The following is a 17,711-nucleotide window of genomic DNA, read 5'->3' as shown; positions in this document are numbered from 1 at the left end:
AAATTTTATTTCTAAACGAATTAAAATAAATGTATGTTTGTTTCAGATTTATTTTGATATGTTTGAGTTAATTGCGTGTACCAAAACCGTACGTTAGACTTTGACCTGATGACTTAACAATGTGGTCATTTTTTGTGATTTCAATTCACTTTATCATTCGAGTAAGTGCTGCTTATTCAATTAAAACGCGTTTGTAAAATTGACAAGACAGATGAATATACATACCTTCTTCCTTAAGAGCCATATCCTACTCGTGAAATAGATACGCACATGCAAATATGTTCTTTATATTTCAACTAATAATTGCATTTCGGATGCAGTGAATGGGATTTTAATTTGAAATCAACTACACGTGATGGATACTATCCAATCATAGACAGTCACTGCAAAAAATGCACAGATCCGAGTAGACACGATGCCACTAACAGCCGTTAAAGATATATAATTCTGCCATTTCATATTTTAATTTGAATAAGCCGAGTTATTCTTTCAGCTTAATGCATACGCAAGGTTTAGAGACATCGTTCAAACTACGAGGAAAAAGTGTGGGCTTGGGCAGGACCTCGTCGCAAGAAGGGATGATGGTCGATGAACAAGAATCATGACGGAGTGGCAGCCAAGGCATGGAATGAGTTGAGGTCATTTACTTGCGGTGAAATTAAATGGCAGGGCCCCTTTCTTTAGAATGCAACGAAAACACACGGCAATTGATCGTCTCATTCGCCATCGACTGCACCTCGTGTTTGCTGACATCGGATCTGGGCTTTTGAGATGACAGGTCACATTGCGGCATGATTAAAATAGCACGTCGATGGGTCGTGCTCTTTAAATCTGCACGCGATCATCAGCCTCTTCGTTGAGCTATCATTTGTGGCCAGGTCGCTTCTGAAAAATAGGTTAATACCTCAGTGGCCTTTGCCTGGTAAGATAAAAGATTAGTCTTATTTGTAGATTTTTAAGTGAATAGTTTACCCTTCCTATACTTTGGACTCCTATCGTGTCTTTGTATTTGTTCGCTGTTGTTACATTCTGACCTCGTGCCTCTACTGGACATCTGTTGAAAAAGAGCTTCATAGCTCATCAGATTCCTCCTGCAGTATAAATACATATTCTGAATCTAATGAGGACGAGTGGCCTCCCTGTTTGTCTCGAGGGCAGGTGTCGGCGGGGCAGGCGGGTGGCACGCCAGGCAGGGAGCGGCTACTGGCTTGGGCGCGGCTGGTCGCAAAGGATGTCCCCGGGCTGTCGTGCCACAACTTCTCGAGCAGCTGGAGGGACGGGCGGCTGCTCTGCGCCATCGTCCACGCGCACAGGTGTGACCCCTCGCGGGACTCTTCAAAACATCCCGGCGTGGGCAAAACCCACTCTTTATCCGCCACTGGCATTATCGGCAACTTCTAAACTATTTTTTTATTTTAGCAGGTAAGGCTCACTGAGCTATACTGCTTAGATTTTTTTCAGCAGCGGCTTAGCCAAAAATGAAAGGCCAATTGTCTTCTTTCGTATGGCTGATGTAGCTGCAGAGCAGCAACCACAATTTCACATTTTAGGTGGTCAAGTCAGACAACCGCGTCAGGAGCAGCGAAGTGTATCGCTGTGAAGTATCCTTCGTCTTTGTGGGCATTGCATCGTTATACTTCGTATGGTCTGTTCTGGATGACCACAGTCGCACACTGGAGAGCCCAGTAGCCCCATGAAGTGGTTTATGGAAATTCATAGCAGCCAAAGTCTCGAAACGCATGTTTAGAAACGTTGAGGGAAAACCGGAAGATTCCCGGAGAAAAATCCTCGCGACCACGGGGAGAAAATGCACACTTGCAAAGCCAGTGGGGGGGGGGGGGGGGGGTTGGGAGGTGGGGTGGCACGTTCCCCCCCCCAATGATCCGATTGAAATCCATAATTTCGATCGGATCATTGGGGTTTATTAGTAATAAATCGGCATTTTGCGACCCCCACTGCCACTGTGTAGCATATTATTACGTGCCAGGGCCTCTGAGATGATAGGACAATAGTCTGAGTCCATATTTGGCAATAAGTAACGGCAAAGCAGTTATTAGTGACTCAGAATTGTGCGCAGTTGCGTATTCAGTACACGACTTCTCTGAAGGCATTCACCTTCAGCGAGCGCGATGCCGATCACACACGGTTTGAATTCGACCCTCGATCGATGGCTGCGCCATCGCCGCACACACGGCGAATAAAAAGCAAGGGACAAGTCCTTACTAACAACTCCTATATCATTTTTCATTGCTAGAGGGGTTGCCCCCCCCCCCCCTATCTGAAAATCCTGGCTCCGCCACTGAACATGCAAACTTCAAATATACAGGCATCATGGTCAGGATTGAACCCACGGCCTCCTGTATACCAGGCGAGGTAGCTAACATATCGCCACCACGTTGCCCTCAACTTCCATGGCAAGTGTAGAAGAGTAGGCCAAACACATGCATAGTTGCTCACTCAAGCTCCTTCTATTGGGAGGTGTTTGCACCAGCAGTGGCATAAGTAAATAATTGCAGGCCGGCAACCATTTATTATATGTGGCCCTTAATCGATCGGAAATAAATTCCTATCATCTGTGTTTTGTTGCAGATGAGAGGATTCACGTGAGAATGTCGTCTGATTGTGTTTCTACCTCACTTTAGTTGTTGTAGTGGGTGATAAATTCATCCTCCTGCCTGCGTGACCTCACAGATAAATGAGTTACGCAGAAGAAAACCTGGAATCCATTTCATTGCGATGGTGTTATTCAAAACAAATTGCAATCCAATTGTATTTCCCATCTCAGCAAGCAGTGTTATTTTTCTAATTGTGATTATAATTGACCCCATGTCCGCCTAGAAGTGGCGGTATATTCGTCCCATTCACATTTATTCCCCAGTGACGGTGTAGGTCAGAGGAGGTATTTTTTGTGTGGAGAGACACAAATAATATTATCTGCCAGTAGTGGCTCCCCACACCCTCCCCACATTAACAACGGCATGAGAAGAAAAAATTGCTGTACTCCCAAATCCTTGGGTGCATTTTGAGGTGTTGTACTAATTTATCTCAGTGGGGGCAGTGCTGGGACACACAAACGTCCAAAAGAAAATAAAAAACTCCTTAAATAAAGTTTTTAAAAACAACGGTTTTATTAACAACTTCGTTTAACTCACAGTCTTCGAGAATTACGTCGATGGCGCCTGAGACACGCTGCGCCTGCTTTTTGTGCGAGCCGATTCCACAGTTTAGGGACCGCGGCATTTTTGAGCTACATAAAAATAAATAAATAATAAGCCGTCCATACAAAAATTGTAATTGCTTGAAAGGAGGCAATTTAATTGACGAATTGATGCCGATTTTCATACAGGCATGAATTGTCACCGGATCTGAGTACGCGTGAAAAATTTGGAATTGATTGGACAACAGGAAGTATAATAACTTTTGATGACAAGATTTGACCACGACAAACACAAGTGAAGTTAAATAAAAGCGTTGAAAAACCCCGCAGCTGTGTCATACATGTCTGCTGCCATCATAACGAAGACGAAGATCCCCCGTATAGCCTTCAACGACTGTTGGGGAAAGTGCTGTTAGCCAGCACCTACGAAGGCCGGCACGGCACACGACAGGGTGGGTGGCCAGCACCACGCCTGGCCGCCTTTGTGTCCATAGTGGCGATGTACACACACCGCACCAGGTACTCATTTTAAGCTGAGTCGACCTAGGGGATGCCCAAGACCATCATAACAAGCACTGCATTGAAACCATATGCACAGGGTGATTCATCTACAGATACCTCACTGATTTCGAAATGCGCTCTTACTTTCTTTTAAACGGGTCTTTGAATAGTATTACAGCGTTGGCTTTGTTGGACAAGGTGTATCCGGAGACTGTTAAACATTGAATGCGTGTATAGAGTTTGGCAGGGAGACAATTAGAGCCTTTGAATTCAAGTGTAGTTTTCTCTGTAATGTATTCTAATTATGTTAGTGGGGTATCTATACATGGGTCTCCCTGTATACTCATGCTGTCAGCAGAGGCCCCTCCAATTAACATGGCTGGCTACATACAGTGCGAAAGAAATGCAACAAACATACATTACAACGCAACAGATTGTGAATTATACAGCGTGGCCCAAAAGTCATGACATTTATTTCAACAAATCACAAAGGGTTATTTGATTTATTTCAACAAATGTTGACTTTCATTAACATGAATACATGCACTAATTCTCTTTTCATATGGATTTAGGACTTCTTTTTTTAATTACAGGTGTAATCTTTGAGCATTCATTCATTGTGTTTAGTTTGAATTAATTCAGGGTTCTTGGTCAAGTTTAGCAAACGACTGATTGGAGGTGACTCCACAAGAAGAATAAAAATAGATAATGATGATACTTATAGATAAAATATCAACTTAAAGATTGAAACATTCAAATGTTTAAATGCCAGTGTTCAAATACATTAAATCACCCTATGTGTCCTGACTTTTGGACCACCCAATAGTTTGGGGGACAGGCTTTTACAGCAGAGAATATCTACTTCCATGCCATCTCTGTCCCTCACACGTCATTTAGCCTAAGAACATTTCATTATTTAGTTTAATAGCTTTTAAATGTGGATCCTGAGCTTTTGTTCATGTCGCTTGACAGCGGTAAATGTAGATAGATGAAGAAATAAACAGGAAAGTAAGTAAACGATTCTACATATGTGCAGGTGTTTGCGATTGTGCTGTGCCACGTATTTTTAGGCTGTACCGCGTGTTCGGCGGCATATTCCGCACCTCCGATTAGCACGGTTGGCTACGTACGCGAAATAAGTTCAGCAGACATGCATATTCGACATTTTCTCTCCACGTGCTGAGCAAGTGAAAAAGCTCCCAGCACTTGGTAGCGATATATACAACCCGACGACACATCGGAGGGCTTGATGTTTACAGAGGTAATATATCGGAGTAAATATACGGGCAGATGCACATAAAACACACGTACTTTAGCCGAGATCTGTGAAGATGCCGTGTGCATTTATCCCTTGAGTGTTGACAGCAGCCAGTGAGTGAGTGGTGGCATCGGGCATTGCAAAGTGAAGTCAATTGCAGAGATGTGATCCGTGACATGTATGATCACACCCCTTGCCAATTAAAATAGGGTTGCCGGCGGTTTACCCGTCCCAGTTCTGTCTCATACATATCTTTTTTTAGTTCATAGGACCGCGTTGAAGTACACATTGTTTTTTTTATGAGCGATTGAATGCCGCGTGCCCAACGACCTTCACATTTAAGTAAGCGAGGTGTGTCTTCCCGGAGGGAGAACAAAAATCCATTTATGTGCTCCAAAATAACGATGTCAGCGCAGCGATTAAACTTATACGGTGGTTCTGCCCAAAGCAAAGTTGCCAAGCCAAATCGTTGGTAGAATGCAGTCTTCTAAACACATACCTTCACCATTCGCAGTGCTTTCCTTTAATTATCCTCTGACAACTTTTATCACTTGTTTATGGCATGCACCTTCTGTTTTCGCTGGTTTTTTAAATAGTTTTTTTCGCCTGTCAATTTACCTCATTTTGTTCTCATTAACGCGATACGGACATATACGTAATGTGCTCACGTACGTTTCAGTCTGTTTTCCTACGATAGAATGACCGTGCATGCTATATTTAAACCACCTTGGGCCTCTTCCATTTATTGTGTGTACATAACTCGCATATTTCATGTACGTCTCACGGTTGTAAAATTTTCTAATGACAATAAGTCACGCCCCACCTACTGAAATAGTACACGCGTCTGTTGACAGGCCAGTGAGACCTGCAATAAGCCTCTGAGGTCTCTGAGTAATAGATGGAAATACCACATTAAATGGTTGTGAAAAGGTGGGGTGGATACCCAGACTTTACCTCACCGTGACCCTTTTGCTGGCAAACTAATTCGAACCACACACACACACGTTGCTGTAGGAACTATAGGTAGTGGTACAAGATTTGAAGTGTCTTGAGGACTCAGGATGCAGATCACTGAGCCGGCAACCACTGAGATTTTGGGCCTCAGTCCGGATTTCATCCTCATAGCTGTGGTGCGTTGATGGTGTCGGCCCAGTCGGTGATGAGTGGAGAACAAAACATCATCACCTAAAATGTAGGTTTTTACTTCATTGTTACTAAATTCCAACCAGTGTATCAGTTCGTCACGTGGCAAAAGCATTCTTTGTGTAGCGGGGTGTGTGGGAGAGTGTGCGGCCCCTCATGTGAAGGGATACCTTAACAAGTTCCACGATATCCGCTGCAGTGCACCATTCTCTAATGGGGGTCATGCATCTCTGTGCGAGACATCCATATCGACTCCTCATTCCATGGCACGGTGTTGATATGCCATTTGTATTTCTGATCACTCAATCAGCATTACATCCAATTCGCACTATGAAAACACGCGTTATAGGAGATTGCGTTGTGTTCGTTTGGACTCCCCACCCCCATCCCGTATCGTGTCACCGGCTTAAACGTCGCGATTGTCCGCGCAGGCCGGGTCTCGTGGACCTGGAGGAGGTCCGGCGCCGGGGCGCGCGGCAAAACCTGGAGGAGGCCCTCTCGCTCGCGGAGTCGGAGCTCGGCGTGCCGCGGCTGATCGACCCGGAAGGTTTGTGCGGCGACGTGGTCGGTGGCCGTACGCCGACGAGAATGCCTCTGAAGCCACAGGACGAGCGGCTCTCGTCTGATTGAGCGGTGTCGGGGTGGCTCAGCCTGGTCACGGCTTGTACATTATTGGAAAACAAACGTTGACAGGAATAAAACAAACGTGGCCAAGCCCCGTCTTGAATGGCATCACTGTGTTTGGCATTGCACGTTCGTGGCCTCACTGCATTGGTATTGTCTTGTGTAATACGGTAGTAACGTCACACATGTTAAACTGATGTCACATTGAACATGTGTTTTTACAGATTTTTGTTTTGTGTGAGTGGCAATTATTACTGCCCCGTTTTAACATACGTGGCATCACTCACTTATTCTTAAATTATATTGATGTCGCAGTGATGTCACTATTGTGCAATAATGAAATGCTTGACTGCAACTTCAAAGTCCATCTTCTTAAAAAAACAATCTTCGTGCATGTGTAGGACAGTGTGGGACACAACATCTGGAGAAGAAATATATCCATATAATATATATGCTCTGGGTTGTACCTTCCTTTCAATGGCAACACATGCGCAATACAACCGTATGCCCCGTTTTGTCTGTGTGTAGATGTGGACGTGGACGCCCCTGATGAGAAATCCATCATCACATACGTCTCCGCGCTGCACAATGCCCTCCACAAGCAAGGCGGGCAGAGCCGTGTTGCCCTGGTACCTGTGCACGGATATTTTTCACTCCTCGCACCACGAGGGTTCGATTTACTTCGTGAATGGGTTTTAAGGGATCATTTGAATTCCGCACACGTATCGTGTACGGCTCGCAGTCGTAAGGTTGTGAGTTTAAATCCGGATGGCGTCATTCGTACTGCGTTACGTCATTGGCTCTCTGAATATTGCAGTTTAAATGTGACTTGAATCTGGTGTCTTTATTTCACACAGAGAGCAGTTTAAAAAACTAAACTAAAAATAAGTTTTTATTATCATGTAAGGCCCACTGAGCTTCATAGCTCTTTTTCAGAAGTGACCTGACCACAATTGATAGCTAAACGAAATGGCTTATCACATGGTAAATGTATAGCAGCCACATACTCTAAACGCGTGATGTTGATTCTAAATGTGGAAGGAAAAACTGGAGGACCCGGAGCAAAAATCCTTGCGACCACGGGGAAAACATGCAAACTCCAAATATACAGGCGTCAGGGTTGGGATCGGACCCACGCGAGGCAGTTATCATCTCGCCACCGTGGCACCCCAAATAAAGGTTACGGGTATCTGAGCAAGGAAGCAGTGTTTCCAGCAGCAGATAGTTGCAGCAGCTTTATCACAAACAGGGAATTAATTATCAAGGATGCGACCAAAGGTTCCCGCCGTTGATCGTCGATTGTTGGGGCTGTGACGAGGATGCGAATGAGGATGCGGACGAGTTCTGGAGACTGGCTGCCTCCCTGCGAGTCTGGATTGAGGAGCGTACCATCACCCTGCAAAGCAGAACCTTCCCGTACAGCATCGACAAGCTGATGGTGAGCGACGCAGACGCCCGGCTGCATATGTTTGAATTGAACGATGCTGGACTATTTCTGTCAAAATAATCGTTGCGTGGGTAGTTGAGGTTATCTTCTTTTCTTTCCTGTGCAATTGTGTCGAGCCTCCAAAGGGGAAGAGTATTCAGGTTCTGAATGTGTTATTGTGGGTGTCTATTTGAGGGGGGGGTAGTTTAGACAGGGGGGGTGTAGCGGTTAGCGCACTGCGCTACAAACCTAGTAACCCAAGTTCGATTCCCGCTTATGGCCAACACCAGTGACAATTATCTGAACTGGTCCTGGGCCTCAGATGAGTATCTGGTGTGATGTGTAAATATTTCTACCTGAGAAACAAAGGTGGCCGGGCGTGTTGCTGGCCACCCACCTTCTTGTGTGCCGTGGCGGCCTTCATAGGTGCTCGCTAACAACGCTCGCCCCAACAGTCGATACGGGGAAGGGGGAGTGGGGGGGGATCTTTCTCTTTGTCTTTAAACTTTGTGGACTATAACAGTAACATTGACAAACAGTACGCAAGTCTTCCAGTCAGCCTCCGATACCCTGCTGTGCCACCCTGGTGCGACTTCCTGGCGGTCCTCCTTGCACTGTGCATGGAGGGAGTGGTGGCAGCCGTGTGAATATCCTGAGCTTGGATATTCAAATTCCCGTCAGGACCCCCGCTGATCTCCGTAACTTCACTCACTTGAAGTGGCAGTGCCACTCGCATTGTTGATCGGCATAGAGATTCATCCACTGCACCGGGATTGCACGAAGAAAAATATTACAACATCAAAAAAATCGTCAGAGTCGTTGTGGAGAATATAAGGAACATATAAATAAGGAGACAATACACCTCATTTACATCTCTGTTTCTCCACGTTAAAACAAATGTAAACGTTTTTAAACATCTCATAATCTCAGCAGCATTGGTTCAATGCGAGCAAAACTCTGAACCGGTTTTGACATTGACTGTTTCATCAGCAGAGTGAGACTTGCGTCAACCAATGCTGATGAACTGCCTATCTGTTAGACACGGGTCTTTGTTCAACACAAAACGATATAATACATATCACAGACTAAGAATTAACTGTGGAGAATACAAGTGACAAAATAATTCAGCAGCCAATACACGTCCTTCCCATATTTAGCCCTCCACATAAAAACTGTAAGGATATTTTACAATTGCTCACTATCGGCCACGTGGGCTTCGGGGAGTGAATTCATAATTTCAGCGGCATTGGTTCAACACAAGCAAACCCTGGACCCGTTTTGATATTCATTGTCTCTCAAGCATGGGCATGCTTGCTTGAAGCAACGCTGGTGAACTGCCAGATGTTCATTGGACCAACATTTTAAGGTGCAAACCTCACATTGCTGAATTGAAAGGATGTCCTCTGCATTGTTACAAAGCCGATGGCAGGATAATCACATTGGGATCCTTTGTCCGTAAGTTGTGAGATACATTTCCACCCGTTGTGCCCACAGGTGACGCAGAAGGAACACGCTCTCATGAAAAACTCAGAGTTTCCAAAGAAGAAAGCCGAACTGCTGCAGCTGGAGGAGGTGTACAAGTCAATGGAGGTACATTGTGTTCACTTGCGCTTGACACCAGATGCATGAAATAATATTTGCCTGCCTGTGTGGCTACCTTCCCCAGAGAATTACTTCACACGAAATACTTTTAGAACACCAACGTGTTTAAATATATATTTTTCCCTTGGGCAGTAAACTCCCACTACCGACACACTTCACATTTGATCCTCTAAAAAAATTCTTAAGAGCAGATTAAGGCAGATCCACCACCCCCCATAGACCAGAGGGGAGTCCACCACCACCACTACTCACCAGAGCGGTGTCCACCACCACCAACCCACTCACCAGAGCGGTGTCCACCACCACCCCACTTACCAGAGGAGTGTCCACCACCACCCCACTCACCAGAGCGGTGTCCACCACCACCCCACTCACCAGAGCGGTGTCCACCACCACCCCCACTCACCAGAGCGGTGTCCACCACCACCCCACTCACCAAAGCGGTGTCCACCACCACCCCCACTCACCAGAGGGGTGTCCACCACCACCCCACTCACCAGAGCGGTGTCCACCACCACCCCCACTCACCAGAGCGGTGTCCACCACCACCCCCACTCACCAGAGCGGTGTCCACCACCACCCCCACTCACCAGAGCGGTGTCCACCACCACCACTCACCAGAGCGGTGTCCACCACCACCCCACTCACCAGAGCGGTGTCCACCACCACCCCCACTCACCAGAGCGGTGTCCACCACCACCCCCACTCACCAGAGCGGTGTCCACCACCACCACTCACCAGAGCGGTGTCCACCACCACCCCACTCACCAGAGCGGTGTCCACCACCACCCCCACTCACCAGAGCGGTGTCCACCACCACCCCCACTCACCAGAGCGGTGTCCACCACCACCACTCACCAGAGCGGTGTCCACCACCACCCCACTCACCAGAGCGGTGTCCACCACCACCACTCACCAGAGCGGTGTCCACCACCACCACTCACCAGAGCGGTGTCCATCACCACCACTCACCAGAGCGGTGTCCACCACCACCCCCACTCACCAGAGCGGTGTCCATCACCACCACTCACCAGAGCGGTGTCCACCACCACCCCCACTCACCAGAGCGGTGTCCACCACCACCCCACTCACCAGAGCGGTGTCCACCACCACTCCCACTCACCCACTCACCAGAGCGGTGTCCACCACCACCCCACTCACCAGAGCGGTGTCCACCACCACCACCCCCACTCACCAGAGGAGTGTCCACCACCACCCCCACTCACCAGAGGAGTGTCCACCACCACCCCACAGCATTCATGAAGACAGAAAGCCCTTCTCTCCGCATACAATGCAATGAAACCCCTTGTTTATTGGGCTTTTTTTACAGTGACAGTTTATCACGTGTTAATATCACGTGTTTATGTCACATGTTTACATCAGACGCTTGGGGCAGTGACATGGCCTAGCTGTAGCGCATTCGCCAAGTTTTGCAGAGGTTAATGGTTTGAGCCCAGCGCCCGCCGTGATTATCACAACACGTGTGATCTGCGTCTATGTTGAACTTCTTTCGTGCCGTACTTAGCCAACCGTGCCAGTCGGAGGTGCAAGATAATAACCATAGCAATACACTGCACAATGGACGTTAACGATCCCCTGACGTCATTAGCAAGAGGAGGCCATAGTCTGTCAGTGTCAGGGTTCTAACATGTCACATTTGATCGTTACCCGCAAATTACTCAATTTGTATTTTTCGTAGAAATCATCGCCCCGCTACTGGCAGACGAATGTCCCAGGTTATTCTTGCAAACGAGGCGTTGCTGGTCTGTTGAGTTCTCCCCTGGTTAAACAAATGTAACTCGTTTAGATTGTTCCTCATGGATTCTTTGTTGTTTTTATAAGGTTTGTTCACCCAATTAGCCTTACTGAATGTGACACTAAAATGTCATTTGATAAAAACATAAACATCTGATTCTCACACAGATGAGTCGATGCATGTAGCATCATGAGCACAATAATGTATTTTAATTAATAAATGTATGCATTGTTCCATGCCCATTTTCTACCCCACAAAATCTGTTTGCATCAGACATTACAGCGACTTAAAAAAGGCTACAGTAATCTGTTGTACCTTTATATCAGTTGTCGGTTTGGTCTCTTGACACGGCAGTTTAAACAATGGGCAATCTTCTTAACTCTCCCCACCTCTGCCCACCCAGCTGTACAAATGGGATAGCCACAGTTAGTTCATTGGCAAGTTGTGTGTGGTGGGGTAAAGTGCAATCAAGTACTTCCACCTCTTTTTAGATCTGTGGCTAACGTGGAAGAGTAGGCAAAATACTCTCAAGAGTGGCTCCTTCTATCAGATGCCCTTCCGCCAGCAGTGACATGCGCAAGCAATTTCAGGGGCCGCGCCTTTACCTTTTTATGCCATATTTTCTATATGATAAGGTACAAGCACGCCGCACAGTGTTTCTCAATACCCACGTTGTGTTTGGTTTTGTGTGGAAACGTGGACTGCTGGACATCTGCCGGCCACTTTGCAGCCGCAGCTCAGCAATGACGGGCATGAGGCCTGCCGGCCCGACGAACTCCATGAAGCCTGGAGTGGCCTGCTCAACGCGTCCGCCAACTACGAAGACGCCATCGTCACCGAGGTTCAAAGGTGAGTCCTGGCAAAACGTGGATTACACCCCCAATTAGCACGGTTGGCTACGTACGGTGCGAAAGACGTTCAACATATATGCTTACATGAACATGCCGGAAACAGCTGCAGGGTGAACATGTTGACTACAGGAGGCAGTACAAGCAAGCACGTTACTGGGTCTGGCTGTCCACAGTTGGAGTGATGCTCCCTTGTTTGTAAGGGTTTTCTCTGAGGGCTCATTTTCTGCCCATGTCATAAAGTACTAAGAACAGAAATTGGACAAGCATCTTAAACAGCAACCTCCTGGACATGAAAGTGTTTGAAACTCCGTGAAACTTTTTTAATGACAGATTTCCATAGAACAACTGAGACCAATTTGAGCTGGTTTGATTGGACTCATTTCTCGCAGAACTTGAGTAGAACAGAGCTTGAGTTGCCAAAAAAAGTGGATTTCCTCTTTTTTCAGTTACGCGGGTTATCGCATGAGTTGGGCAAGGTTTTTTTTGCCAAAAATCTGAGTCGAACTTTTACAGAAATGCTTCGCGAATTTGCAGCCAACTAAATTTAACAACAAAATCTCTAAATGCGCTGTTGAGATGTCAATTTGAGGCATGTGTCTCATAGAAACTAGGTTTGAATGTTTTTGTTGTTGCTATGTTACTGTCTTCCTCTTCACATTTTAGGCTTGGTAGATATTTTACCTTCATTGTAGAATTTTTTTTATGTAGGTGGAATCAGATAGGGCCAGTTATCTGTGATACAACTAGGTGGTGCAGTAGCAAGTTTATATTCTGGTTCGGGAACAACACAGTCCTTCACTCCTCCAGGATTGATAAAACGAGTACAGTCTTTTCTCCTATAACGCGCGTTTTCATAACGCGAATTGGATATAACCCAATTGAGTGAACAGAGCTGAGTCGCACGTGTAGGAATAAGCGGTTTTACGGCTGCCTCGGCATTGCGTCACTCATGGCGGGATGCTGCTCGATGCTTTATATATGCTACCCCCGCGCGTTAGTATCTGTTGAGCCTGCGTATGCATCTCACGTGTTATCGCAGACTGTGCTTTACCCTATATTATATATTATTTATTACAACGCGATTTTTCTACAACGCGGTGTTCTTCAGGAACAAGCTGTGACTACGTTGTGGGTAGTCAGCAATGTTTGTACCATGTATAGTTTCTCCTGCTACAGGAAAGGGGAATTCCCGCCATTGCCCCAGAGCTGTCAACAGGAGATGAGCAACACTCCCCACGCTGATTAGAACATTAAAACCACTTGAACTTGTTTCAGTTTTCGATAGGCACCTCAGACCGCATTGTTGCGGTTGGACCCGATTCAAGAGCCGAATGGCTCACAGGGCTATACCTAATAAATGAACTTTGAACTTTCAACGGCAGTGGCGAGAGGTGAACATTGAGATTGTTGGTGCTGCAGGTTATGTGAACGCCTTCAAGTGACCATGACATTGATCTATGAAAGCAAATGTGCATTCAGGACATTCTGCAAATACCGACGCCGTCCTGCTACCCAGCGTGCTTGTTTGAGCGGCTTTCGTGTCTATCTGAACCCTTCGTCACATACGCCCAGTGTGCCCAGCAGGTCCTCTTTACGCAGCCTTTAGCTGTTCATGTCCAACTGAAACGCCAGCAGTGTTTGTTTAATCTGTGTCGCTGTCAAGAGGCACAACCTCAGCGGCATGTTTTACGTTTAATGCGTTACATGAGACTTTGTTTTTTACCCTTCAAAGATTCACCCCCCCCCACACCCCCGCCACCCCCCCCACACACACACCCGTCACCCCCCCTTGCAATCCCCGACCCCTCCCAGCGATGAGATGAATTGTGACGATTCGGGGGGTCACGATTTGAGAAGTGATTCTCTTTCGTTGCGTTTCTACCGTCTCGCCCGCATTGTTGTTTCACTTTCGTCGGCACGGTTTTGTTCAACGCATCAGTCGTATAAATGCACAATTTGAATGTCATATGCTTTCATGATATTAATTGAATCTCAAGCACGTAATTGTGTACAGGTGTATCTCGATTTGCACAGTAGTAGATGCGTTCCAAATAAGGGAACACAAAACGTAACCGCACGAGACAGCTGCCTGGCAAGTAGCACGTACAATCCACACAGTACACACACAGTACACACAGTACCCACACACTACACACACACACTACACACACAGTACAATCCACACAGTACACACACAGTACACACAGTACCCACACACTACACACACACAGTACACGCACAGTACCCACACTACACACAGTACACACACAGTACACACACACAGTACACACAGTACACACACACTATCCACAGTACCCACACACTACACACACACACTACACACACAGTACACGCACAGTACCCACAGTACACACAGTACCCACAGTACACACACAGTACCCACAGTGCATGCACACAGTACACACAGTGTTACCCCACGTCCAACCGCATCGCTGCATGTAGAGCGAATTCAAACCGCGTAAAGAGAATTTTGGGTAGTAATAAGTTGGTTAGCGTGCGTATATGCGACATCGCATAAGCCGAATGCTCGTAAAGCGAGGGAAACCTGTTCATGCATCGTGATCGTAAAAATCTATTTTAACCGATTAATACATCTGTGCATTCATACTGGCCTCATTTTTACCCACCATATCTGCATTTGTTTGGCAATTTCATAGACATTAACAATGTTATATGTGTGGCTGCACCTTCATATGAGGATGCTGCTGTGGTGTGGTGGTCAGCGCACTGGACGTGCGATCCAGATGTTGCAGGCTTGAGCTCCCCTTGCAGCAATTTAAACTCTGGGCAACTTTTTTTTTTAATCCCTTAAATTTACTCTCTGCGTAGAAGAGTAGGCCAAATACCCTCCAGAGCACCGATGGCCACCAGGCGCATGCTGGCTCTTTAATCCACCACGTGCGGGCTCTATCAAAGGGGCATAACACAGAACGTGCTATCACAGTAGCAAAGAAACATGAATGTCACCTGTGCTGTGACGAAAACTGTCAATATATTTACACGTGTGTAGATCCACTTGGCTCTTTGCAGAACTCTTGGGTGCTGTTTGGCTCTTGATCTGATACAGGTTGGCGTGCCCCGCTCTCGAGTTCCCGTTCGTGTAGGTACCTACCGACAGCAGTGGCGTGAGCCAGTGATTGCGGGGCTGCACCTTTGCCTCGTCTTTCACGCCACAAGTTAACGGATGAGCGTCGCAGCAAGGGGGGTTTTCCCAATCTCAGCTTTCGACAGCGTTCTACCGTTGCCTGCACCCTCCTTTCTCAGGGGACAAACGCCCTGAAACGCTTAGCCTCCCGCGGCCCCGTTGCTCCGCTACGTTTCTCGTTGCCAACGCAGCAGAGCTGCTGCTAATTTAAGCCGCGGTTGATGCGGCCGGACGTCAGTGAACAGCCTCATCAAAGTGTGCCCCCCCCCCCCCGTGCGGACTGTGTGGTGGGTTTGCACGTACAGGTACGGTACCGTGGATTGCGTGTCTTGAGAACAATGGCACAGCCTCTTGGGGTGCCCTCTGAATGCCCATTGCAGGTGTCCTGTGGCCGCCATCCCTTTGTGTGCTGTTAAGTCACGCACTCGAGCTGGGTGTGGTGGGGCCCCGATCTTTCTCTCTCTGTGTGTGCACTGCTCAGAGGATGACGGCACACTGCCCACTCAGCTCAGACATTCATGAAACTCCCTCTGCTCAGAGATGGGAAGGAACCTGGGATTTTTTGAACACACTTTTCAACTCGGGTCAAAAGCTTTAACGCATGAGCTCTGTCCGTCCGTCTGTCTGCCCGCCTGTAACAGGGGGTCGTGATGGCTGGAGTAAAGATGATTCAATGGGATTACAACTTATGCAGAAACTTTCGCAGAAAGTTGTGCTGCGAGTAGGGACCACATCGATCAAAGCGGTTGCACTTTCATCAATTTGGCCTTTGCGCGGCTTGAAAGGCATTGCCATTGTTGCTAATCAAATACTCTTTGGTTCTTTCGGTAAAGTCACGTAGGTAGAAATAAAACAAAATAAATCACGGCTAATCAAATACTTCCAAACACAAATGCTTACAGAATCGATTCCTCCTTGATTCGCTAAACATTTCACTGTTGTAGTTCGTCCATAAGGGCGTGCGTGTGTTTTTTTCTCTCTCTCAAATGTTGGTATGTTTTTTTTCGTAACGTATCTACCCTGTACCTGTCTCCAATAACAGCCACAGTCATTTTGCCCAGGGGATAGGCGCGTCAGCTGTCAACTGCGCATTTCGATTGCTCCAAGCGTGCGCGATTGGCCAGATTGGTGGGTCTATGTTCTCACGCGTACATTTGAACCAATGACATGGCTCACCCGCCAAGGTTAGTTGGCAAAACAGTGTAGAGCGTGCCGGACCGCAAGAAGAAAGTACTGTTCATGTTGTGGTAGCCTGCTTGTTAAGTGTTGGGGAAGTTGGAGGGAGGGGCGGCATTCTCACATGAAGAGGGTGTTTATGCAAAATATGTTACTTTTACTACACATTTATAAAACTACTTCATATATAGAAGTTAGTTTTATTTACAAACGAATGGTAATTGAGCGCACGTACAAACGCACACTGACTTTTCTCAGCACAAATTAACATTGGATTCACTTATTCACTCTCGTGCAGGACGATAAATGCGCGCACTGCCATGCTAACGATCTCCAAGAAAGGTGAACCCAACGTGGGCACCTGTGAGCGTCACGTCGCTTCCAAAAGCATGTGTGCATGGTCCAGGCAGCGTGAACATATTGACCCTACGAGGGATCGTGATTCAACTGTGCTTCTTTGGCTTTGGAATTCCACGACCCCTTGTCAGCCTTCTTGCCTTCATGCGTGTTCGTTTGCATGTTTACGTGCGTGTGGTTAATGCAGACTCGATGCCTTGAAATAAAGGTAGCTATTTGGCGTTATAACATCTTAACACCTGTTTTATTGCCAGAGAGCGTAAAACCTATCCTTATGTTTCATCATTTTGGATACTGCCAAAAAAAGGGTCCCATAGATTGGTATACAACGTGTTTCACTTTGGTGTTCCTGGTCCGCCCGCAGCAATGCCTTCTGGCAATCGTCTAATAATGCCATCGGTTTCGTTGTACAACCTCGAGCATCAAAGCAGCTGTAGTATCACACATGCTTTGTACGCGATATTTTACTTATTTTTCTGTTGTTTTAAATCGTCACTGGCCCTTTTAACGTGAAATATAAAAATCGAAAAGTGCAACCGATTGGAGCAAGTGAGGTTAAATACTTTATTTATCAAAACACAGCCAATGGTATTCCACCTCGTGGTAGTATTCGAGTTTGTTTTCAACCATTTTTTTCGTCACAATGGTACGACTAAAGTTTGTTTATTTACTTCCATGGATAAAGGGGCGATTG

The 17,711-nt window shown here is 46.7% G+C and overlaps 1 protein-coding gene across 5 annotated transcripts in view; it reads left to right on the top strand.

Annotated features, from left to right (window-relative positions):
• The window catches only part of LOC133349276 (dystonin-like), a 123,202-nt gene that overhangs the window by 39,220 nt on the left and 66,271 nt on the right, over positions 1-17,711 (top strand). For all 5 annotated transcript variants that reach the window (XR_009755924.1, XM_061562640.1, XM_061562639.1 and 2 more), the window contains 6 exons: positions 1,159-1,313; positions 6,491-6,606; positions 7,212-7,312; positions 8,002-8,121; positions 9,604-9,699; positions 12,198-12,316. Coding sequence is in view for 4 of the 5 variants with exons in the window: in XM_061562640.1 (XP_061418624.1) it covers positions 1,159-1,313; positions 6,491-6,606; positions 7,212-7,312; positions 8,002-8,121; positions 9,604-9,699; positions 12,198-12,316 (707 nt within the window). In the remaining variant the exon portion in view is untranslated. The remainder of the gene's footprint in view (positions 1-1,158; positions 1,314-6,490; positions 6,607-7,211; positions 7,313-8,001; positions 8,122-9,603; positions 9,700-12,197; positions 12,317-17,711) is intronic.

Source organism: Lethenteron reissneri, chromosome 29 (assembly GCF_015708825.2).
Source record: "Lethenteron reissneri isolate LAM-NWPU_2019-01 chromosome 29, ASM1570882v1, whole genome shotgun sequence".
NCBI lineage: Eukaryota > Metazoa > Chordata > Hyperoartia > Petromyzontiformes > Petromyzontidae > Lethenteron > Lethenteron reissneri.
The sequence above is the reverse complement of the archived record's forward strand: the minus strand, read 5'-3'. Positions and strand labels throughout refer to the sequence as shown.